Here is a 9,345-nt window from a genome sequence, read left to right on the forward strand (position 1 = left end):
AAATTGGAATCATACACACTTTCATACTTTTATATATATATATATATATATATATATATATATATATATATATATATATATATATATATATATATATATATATATATATTCAAATATTTACAGAGTGGAGGATAAATAACATAATATATACACATAAATCACAACTCTCTGATTAAATTGGTCTCAGTCAGATAGATCATCAGTCTATCGACCACATCCGGATGTTCATCACCCAGAAGGGTGGTTTGAGTTAGCGGTAGGCGGCGACCCCGGCAATACGCCACCAAGGGCCGCCTTTCCTCACGATAACGCACACAGTGAAGCAGGACGTGCTCGACAGATAGGGTGATATTACATGTGGAACACTGTGGTGGAAAGGTGTTGGCGATGTAGGGGAGCATGTGGGTGGGAGGGTGCAGCCCATCCTGAGGCGTGCGAGGACCACTTCCTCTCGCCTTGTGGGGCGATTGGAGGAGGCCCACTCGCCCAGGATGGGTTTGGTGGTGTGGAGGTGGAGGTTGTCCCAGTGACTCTGCCACAGGAGTTTTGCTGATGATTTAACAACTGAGAGACATGACTGCAGATCCCGACGGAGGTTCCACGCTCCCTCGAGCTCTGCAGCAGACCGTGCTAGCATGTCAGCCTGTTCATTCCCGCGTATACTGGAATGTCCAGGCACCCAAATCAGTGAGAAGGATTTACGACATGAGTTTAACTTATTAACGATGTTGCCCTGGATTTCATTTGTATCCGTGCGGCCGGACTCTATTGCCTGAAGGGCTGACATAGAGTCCGTAAAAATTATGATTGAATTATGAGGTGAATTTAAAGCATAATCTATGGCTTTTCAGCAGAAAACACCGATGTATGGGTAGGCAGTCGGAACCTGAGGGCACATTCGCTCTACCACACACTTGCACCCACACATTCACCTGTCTTGGAGCCGTCTGTGTAGAGATGTAGGGATGGAGGGAGGCCAGTGACGAGGGCCCGGAAGTGTTGGTGGAGCTCCGCCTCGGCAAGAACAGCCTTCTTCCCCGGAAGCCAGCTCTTGATGAAGGTGGTTGTTGATTGCTTCCATGGGGGAAGAGTAGGTAGCACCAGGTGGTCTGTGTCGTCCAGTCGAATGCCGGTGAGCTGGCAGAGGGCATTCAGACGCGTAGCGACTGGACGACAAGCTGCGGTGTGGAGGTGGTGGTGCTGCCATATAATTTTGGTTGCTGTTGTCCATGCAGGCCATAGGTCCTCATTAATATAAATACCTGTGCTCCAAAGTTTCCTTGTATTCCAAAGCACTGCCTCATGATCACCAAAGTATTCAAACCTAGCGACTACTGTTCCAGGTCCCGAAGTAATAACAGGGCCCATGTGGTGTGCTCTCTCTATCTTCCAACCAGGTAACTGCAGTTTGTCTTTCAGAAGCTTCAACACCTTTTGAGCAGTTTCTTCCCAAGTTTCAGAACACCCGCTGATCTTGCGATCTACAGGGCGGTATTCTACAATCCGTCATAGCTTATGACACCGTCACTACTCTGACCGTCAGATTCCACAAAATTTATGACTTTTACTCTTATGACGTACATATGATGATGGCGTTGTGGCATCGCCTTCAGCCTTGTAGAACACTAGTCTTGTCCTTAGTGGTCACGCGGATTAAGGCGCCGCAGTTTGCCACGATGGTGGTAGATTGCGGGGCATGGATTCGAACCCCACTAATGACATGTAGCAGCTATATGGCCTTTGTTGCCTAGCAGCAGGACAAATTACTTCATTGGAGGGGGGCTCCCTTGTGATGACTTAATTTGAGGATTATTCAATCCTTTAATCCTTGTAGAACGCACCGGACGCATATTGTCAACATTAGATTTATGGGATGAAATAAAGTCTTTGTATTATTTTCCTTTGTTATAATGATTTCGATTTCATATAGCAACTTTTTAGAAAGTTAGACATAATGAAATAGGAATTAGTTTTGAAAAAAAAATGCACATAAAGATGATCCCGTTGAAGAGCCCGATCTTGATATTGATCTTGATTCTACAGGTGTCCCGGGATTTCTCCTGAGGCAGGCCTTAGTATCGGCAGCTCCTGTAGGGGAAAAAAAAAAAAAAAAAGGCAGCAAGAACCTAAACGAGACACCATCCTTAATACTACTAATCCCTGCATCTGGCAGTCCTTGACAGCTTCTATCATCCTTTCACTCGTGTCTCCACACAGTCCCAGCAGCAACACCATCCATTCTCTTCAAGTCTTCTCCACCCTGGCATCCCCCAATTCCCTCAGCACCACTTGCATCATCTCATTTCTGTCTCTGGCATATTTCTCACACTCCAGCATCACATGCTCCACCGTCTCGTCCTCTCCCATGTCACACATCTGGCACACTTTGCTGCGGAACTCTGACCATCTGTAACTCCTTGCATTCACATTTATGCACTGTGCCCTAGCTCGGAAGAGGAGGTCAACCCCCAGGCTGCCATCATACATTGGGGCCTCTTTCTCCCTATACCACTCCAGAGTACTCTTTTGTTCCATCTTAGTCCTCCATTCGCTCAGTCCAATACACTTCACCCTTCTGTCTATCTCTCTCTTCTACTTCCTTACATCCCAGTCTGGGCCCTCTCCATTTCCAACAATCATGCTCCAGTTACTCTCAACATGCTTCCCCTCAACTCACTGGAATGCCCAACTAGTTTCCAGACCACTCTTCAGTACCATCCTGACACACTTCTTCCCCCACCTGCTATTCCTAACATTCCTTATAAACACCTTCCTAACTATTCATTTGTTCTAGCTTAGCCTTGAATCTCAGTGTTGCCTTCACATGGCTCTCTCTGAAGGTACTCCATCCCATGTCTCCCCTTAATGCCTCTATTGCTGCCTACCCTGGTGCATTTAGAGCCAATTTTGCTACTCTGTTCTTTCCTATTTCTAGCTTCTCTAATTCACTTTCATTCCACGTCATCACATCCATACCATACATGATGCTTGGAACAGCCACGCTCTTCCAAACTTCTCGCAGCACATCATACTTGCTGGCTCTCATCCTTGCTGCACTTCCTAGCTGACTCATCCACTGGTTCACCAAACTCATCTTTTCATTCTTTGCTTTCACACAGCCATATGGACTCATCCACATCCCCAGATACTTGTATTCCTCAGCCTGTTGCACCTCATTTTCTCCCAGTCTCCACACCAAGTTTCTTTCATCATCTGACCTATTCACAACCATCACCTTGCTCTTCTCACTGCTGAATCTCACCCCAAAGTCTCTTCCATAGCCATCTACAACATCCAGGAGACTTTGGAGCTCCTCTGCTGATTCACTCATGACTACCACATCATCTGCATACAAGAGCACACATACCCTATCATTCCCCACCTTTACTCCTGCATTCATCCTCCTCATTCTCGCAGCCAGTTCTTCTGTATATAAACTGAAGAGGGTTGGTGACAAAATACAACCCTGTCTGACTCCTCTCTCACTCTTTACCCAGTCTGTTTTTATGTCTCCTAGTCTATACCTAGCTCTTGTGCCTGTAAACAAATGTGTCATTGCCCGTGAAATTCTCTCCCACGGTCCACCACGGAGAAGTCTAAGAAATGGAAACGCCAGGTTGCAAACGTGCGAGGAAGCCCAACTGGGGACCAGCAGAATCTTTAAGTCTAGCGATAATGTATCGTGATGAAATGTCGTCACTACACAAAAGCTTCAACAATGCCGGAGTGACTAACAAGAAAAAACACGACATATGGCAGAAAATCACTGAGGAGTTAAACTCCAACTTTAACAATGGGAGGACTTCTTTAGAAGTAAAAAAGAGATGGTTCACCATCAGTTCTAAATCCCGGGCTAACCTGCAGCATTAAAGGGAACAGCTCAACAAAACTGGTATGTAACTTTCCAAGTATTCGTCTTAATAAATATGCGCTCTTTAACCAGTTTCATGCACTACTCCCAATGACATGACCTCAAATAAACTAACTTAAAACAAACAAATTAGATTAACCAAATAAATGTAACTCAGCCAAAAGAAACTAATGTTAACCATTTATATATATATATATATATATATATATATATATATATATATATATATATATATATATATATATATATATATATATATATATATATATATATATATATAAAAGAAATGATAAAGTACTCCCAACATTTTCACTACCAAAAACTTGAATGAATTGCTGGCAAGTTTTATCATGTCACAAAAAGGTATTGCAATGTGGTAATACATTAATGTATGTAGTGCCATGCCAAATATACCAACAAAAATGTGTGAAAAATAACATGATCATGTTCTTCTCCTTTGTAGGTGGTGGCCCTGCACCCCCTCCCCTAGACACTATTGATGAGATAGTGGAGGATGTCTTGGGTGAGGGTAACAAGATTGATGACATCATTCTGCACAAGGTTAAACACATGTATGTATATATTTGTTAAGCAATTGAAGAAAACTAATTCTTTTTTGTGTTTGTTATTTATTGTTCTATACATGTGTGGTTCTTCTCAACATAACAGTAAAAGGATGTCACTTATATAAACCAGTATGTTACAGTTTGAGAAACATCACTAGGAAGAAATGTAATTGGTGGAATTAATTATTTAAAAAATTCATGTTATCTGTATACATGTATGTCAAATCAACATGAACTTAATATTATCATTAACTTAATACTGTATCTGAATATAAAGTCAAATTAACATTAACTCATTATTTTTTCCTTTTTACATCCATTTCATAATGGTATTCATTACTTGCAGTGAAGAGGAACGTGCTGAGGGAGAAAGCCACCTTCTGGAAGAGCCTCAGACCACTCTGTCAACTCCCACACATGAAGATGTAGAGGCAGCAGAAGTGCCTCTCCATACAGTCTCTGACATCTATGCCCATGTCCAGGAGGTAGCAACTGCTCCAGCAGTAGCAGCAGTGTTAGAAGAGCTGGCAGCAGCTGCACGGGCTGCTAAGTTAGCTGCAGAGGAGGTCTCATCATGTGCATGGGCCGTGGGAGGAGCTGTACGGGCACAAGAAGAATTTGCAAGAGAAGCGGCAAAAGCTGAAAGGGAAAAGGCAGAAGCTGCAAGGGAAGAGGCAAAAGCTGCAAGGGAAAATGCAGAAGCTGCAAGGGAAAAGGCAGAAGCTGCAAGGGAAGAGGTAAAAGCTGCAAAGGAAAATGCAGAAGCTGCAAGGGAAAAGGCAGAAGCTAGCAGACTAAAACAATTATACCTGAAAATAAAAATTGAAAATGCTAAGAGATACAAACAATGAAAAAGTGAAATAAATGTAAAAAAAAGGTGTACAAAAAAGTGAAATAAATATAAAAGAATATGTACATTGTCTTTTGAGTGTGAAACCTTACTTCCATTATATTTATGTAGATATAAATAAATAAAAAAAGAAATTATAATTGCTGTAATAAATGTTGTCATAATGAGTTCACATGATGGTGTGAGTGCATATAGTAAAAATTAACTCAATTGAGTAAGTGGAAGAAGCAAGGGATTGCATGGATGACTAGTTATGCTGCATATGCTGTTCATATTAAAATACCAAATTAAAGAGATGAGAATGATCCAGTATAAAAATGCAAAAGAAATTAAGATAAGCATGGGAAGCACAGATAAGTCTGAAAGTTGTGAGATGTTGGTCAATTGATTATATTATAAATATAAGTGATAGTACCTTGGCATGTGACTGGCCATGTGTGCTGAAGGGCAAGAGGTCTGCACTCAAGCAGGAATGCTGGAAATTATGGAGGAAAAAAAATAAATAAATAAATAAAAAATAAAAAAAAATTAGGTTGCTTATCAGCAATAATGAGATGATGAGTGAATATATCCAAGATTATTTATAGAAGCCAGTAAATATTGGTACAGAATGAATAACCAACATACTTGAAATGCAAGTTGCAAAATTCATCTCTGCATGTGCCATCAGATCAGTGGTGAGACAGGTGGGCCATGTTTCAGGCAGGATTGCTGAAAAAAAAGGTGGTTAATCAACAGTAATGAGATAATGCATGATAAGTGGACATATCCAAGATCAAATACAGTAAAGCCAGTATATATTGGTACAAAATAATCAACATACTTGAAATGCAAGTTGCAGAATTCATCTCGATACAGGTGATCTGGATTTCGTCGAGCAGCTGGAAGTGGTGGCACTTTTTGTACGATGTCGTGCTGCTGCTCTTCAAAGTCAGGGTGGCCTGCATCAATAGGAATAGGAATATTCCTATCTTTACATATATTGTGCAACATAGCACAAACATGCACCATCTTGCACACCTTCAATGGTGGGCTGACCCGGACCTCACTGTGCAAGACATGAAATTGGCGTTTCAGCTGCCCAATGCCTCTTTCGACAACACTGCATGTTTGCTTGTGAGCCCTGAAAGAAAACACCAATGATAATAACAGCCATCATATACCATTAACCTGTGAATATAATGTGGACAATCAAAATTCTATCCAGGTGTTGTTGTATTAAATTATTTTCATGATTTATTTTTCTTGCTCTACAAACCAATATGTATTAGTAGGAACTGTGGCACTGTCCAAATGAAGTGGTCCCTCCAGCTCTCCTCGTTTCCCAGCTCCACCCTCACAGCTCTCACTTAGCCGACATGACATCTATTGAAAATATGATAACAAAACTAACCTAACCCTAACTTTAAGTTAACATAACCTTGGTTCAAGTTAGGGTTGGTTTAGTTTTGGTTATCATTTATTCACTAGACATCAAATCTGCTGAGTAAATGGTCTGTGTAGGGGGAGCTGGAAAATGAGGATAGCTGGAGGGACCACTTTATGAGGAATTGTAACTAAATTACTTTTATTTCAAAAAGTAAAGTTAACACACCATATTTCATAATTTGAGTTTGTTTACACTAGATATAACCTGCTTGGGGTAATTCTGCAAGCCCTGTGGGGCAAAACTAAAGCCATTGTTATAATGCAGTGGTTCCTCCAGCTCTCCTCATTTCCCTGTTTCTCCTTCACAGCTCTCATTCGGCTGCCATGACGTGTGAATGAAAATATAACCAACACTAACTTAATCCCAACTTTAACCTAACCTAACCAAACCTTAACTTTACCCTACCCTAACTTAACCCAGCTAACATAACCTAGTTGAGGCAACATGCATGCTGATACATCTTCCTTCCCTGTAGAATCATTCTGACCAATAGTGTGGTAAAGTTATGCTTGCTAGGTTAGAGTTCGGGTTTGGTTAAGTTAGGTTAAAGTTTTGTGGTTATCATATTTTCATTTTTATGTCATATCAGCCAAGTGAAAGAGCTGCAAAGAGGAGAGCTGGAGGGAACACCATATTAGGACACTGCCAAACTAAATACATTTTTGGGTTTTGCTATTAAGGAAATATTAATTACTAATATAATCTATACCAACAGTAATTTTAACACACATTATAAATATTTAGAGTTTGCTTATTAAAACAAAATGAAATCCATAGGTAATACTTAATTAAAACTATCAAAATATTGCCAGCTTCACAAAATATAGAATAAGAGTATCTACTTACCTATTATATCTTGTTTGAGGTCCAGGCAGAAGTCGCAGGTATGGTGTGAGGAGCTAAGGTTTGCTGGGATAGCTACTGTTTCCCAGCAAGTGACTGTTTCCTGGCACATGTCCCCTCTCAAATATTGCAGTCACACCACTGCCACTCAAAATACGGGCATCATGCACCGAGCCCAGCCACTTGGCAAGGATATCCAGTATCCGATAGTTGGCATCAAATATCACCTGGACATTGATGCTGTGATAACCCTTACGGTTGACGTACACTTCCTCCTGCTCCTTTGGTGCCACAATCCTCATGTGAGTGCCATCAATGGCTCCCACCACCCCGGGAAAACCAGCGATGTGGGCGAACTCTGCCTTCTTCGCTGCAATCACATCCGGGTTGATGGGAAAGGAAATGAATTCCTTGAGGATGTTGATGTCAGCAAGGGCGTCGATGGTCTGTGTGATGGCTCTGCTGATGGCTGGTTGTGAAGGGCCAAGGTCATCTTCACTGCATTGGTGCATTTTCTCCGTGGCAAGGTATCGCAGCGTTATGATGACCTTCATCTCAGGGGAGAGTGGCTTCCTCCTATTTGTGTTACTTGACAAGGCATCCCTTACAAGATTTGTGACAAATAGAATGCCTTCTCTATCAAGACAGTATCTCTTGATCAATTCAGCATCGCTGAGTTCCTCGAGAATGTTCCTGCAGCGGAAAGTATTCCTGAGGTGGAGATTTTGATGTTGTGCGGCGGCCATGTTGACACGGTCTTTTGACTGTCATTAGCGCTGCTAAGACAAGTTGGACCCTGTTTTAGCACTTCTGACGACGTCATAAGGTGTGATAATGTCTGGGAGAAGGGCAAAGAGCTCTGTGGTAAGGACATCTGTGTACTCAGGAAGCCTCCATGTCTTACAGATAGCAGTACTGGCATCATATATAGCTGCTGCCGAGGAGGGCAGGGAGGCATCTCTGGAGCCGTCTGTGTAGATCTTAAGGTGGTGGTGATAAATGGACCGGTCCAGCTGTTGGAAGTGGGCTGCCGCTAATTCACTCACAGATGGTTTGGGAGGAAGCCCAGGAACGTGGAGAGCAAAATTATGGGAGACGTCCAGCCATGAAGGAAAAGGTGAGTAGGGGTTGACAGACTGTGGAGGTGGTGGTGGTAAGCGGAGAATGGTTAGGCTGAACAAGGCACGCACTATTAGTGGCTGACGGGCAGCGGGAAGCCATACAGGAGCTTGCTGATCCACCCCTGAGTTGGAGTGGAAGAGGGGATGGGAAGCAGGCAGGCCCAGTATCCTGTAGTATTGTTGGCACAAGGTCATCCATCTGTGGGTGGACAGTGGAGGAATACCACTCTCTGCATGTAGAGAAACAACTGGGGAGGATCTCATGCCCCATAGAGATCCTCAAGGCAGCGTTCTGAATGGGGTCAAGCTTGAGGAGGTTGGAGTAGGCAGCTGACCCATAGAAGCAGCTGGCATACTGCATTTTGGCCCTGATGGTGGTCTTATAGTAGTGGAGGAGCAGGTCACGACTGGCTCCCCAGCGGATGCCAGCTATTCGTTTCATCACATCCAGGCATTTGTTGCAGGAGGTGTGGAGATAACTGATGTGATTTACCCAGGAGAGGCGAGGGCCATCCAGCCGCAGTCCGAGGAGGGTGTGTGAGGTTGAGTATGGAACAGCCTCCCCACTTAAGGTGACGGTAGGTGGAGTTGGAAGCTTTCTCATGGTGAAACACATGAGAGAGCTCTTTGAAGCACTAACTTGTAGCCCCCAGGTTGTCATCCAT

The 9,345-nt window shown here is 42.8% G+C and overlaps 3 protein-coding genes across 5 annotated transcripts in view; 1 reads left to right on the forward strand and 2 right to left on the reverse strand.

Moving 5' to 3' along the window:
- The window catches only part of LOC123502802, a 7,733-nt gene extending 4,402 nt beyond the window's left edge, over positions 1-3,331 (reverse strand). The window contains exons 1-3 of the mRNA XM_045252067.1: positions 3,263-3,331; positions 985-1,200; positions 773-780 (exon numbers count right to left, since the gene is read on the reverse strand). Of these exons, the coding sequence (XP_045108002.1) occupies positions 773-780; positions 985-1,200; positions 3,263-3,331 (293 nt within the window). The remainder of the gene's footprint in view (positions 1-772; positions 781-984; positions 1,201-3,262) is intronic.
- Positions 3,332-3,506: 175 nt separating this feature from the next.
- Positions 3,507-5,314, forward strand: LOC123502804 (caldesmon-like). The gene is made up of 4 exons (XM_045252068.1): positions 3,507-3,625; positions 3,873-3,892; positions 4,335-4,443; positions 4,784-5,314. Exons 1-4 carry the CDS (start codon positions 3,507-3,509, stop codon positions 5,286-5,288), a joined length of 753 nt encoding a protein of 250 aa, XP_045108003.1. The 3' UTR covers positions 5,289-5,314.
- On the reverse strand, positions 4,908-8,342 carry LOC123502592 (putative nuclease HARBI1). 3 transcript variants are annotated; one of them, XM_045251751.1, is made up of 5 exons: positions 7,563-8,342; positions 6,111-6,410; positions 5,915-5,998; positions 5,703-5,762; positions 4,908-5,034 (listed from the first exon to the last, which is right to left on the reverse strand). In XM_045251751.1, the coding sequence occupies exon 1, from the start codon at positions 8,303-8,305 to the stop codon at positions 7,616-7,618; it is 690 nt and encodes a 229-aa protein (XP_045107686.1). In that variant the 5' UTR covers positions 8,306-8,342; the 3' UTR covers positions 4,908-5,034; positions 5,703-5,762; positions 5,915-5,998; positions 6,111-6,410; positions 7,563-7,615. The 3 variants fall into 3 exon arrangements, with proteins under 3 accessions (XP_045107686.1, XP_045107687.1, XP_045107685.1); XM_045251750.1 differs by lacking the exon at positions 4,908-5,034 and adding an exon at positions 5,117-5,246; XM_045251752.1 differs by lacking the exons at positions 4,908-5,034; positions 5,703-5,762 and adding an exon at positions 5,116-5,246.
- Positions 8,343-9,345: the final 1,003 nt, after the last annotated feature.

The sequence above is a fragment of the Portunus trituberculatus genome, chromosome 12, assembly GCF_017591435.1.
Source record: "Portunus trituberculatus isolate SZX2019 chromosome 12, ASM1759143v1, whole genome shotgun sequence".
In the NCBI taxonomy this organism is placed as follows: Eukaryota; Metazoa; Arthropoda; class Malacostraca; order Decapoda; family Portunidae; genus Portunus; species Portunus trituberculatus.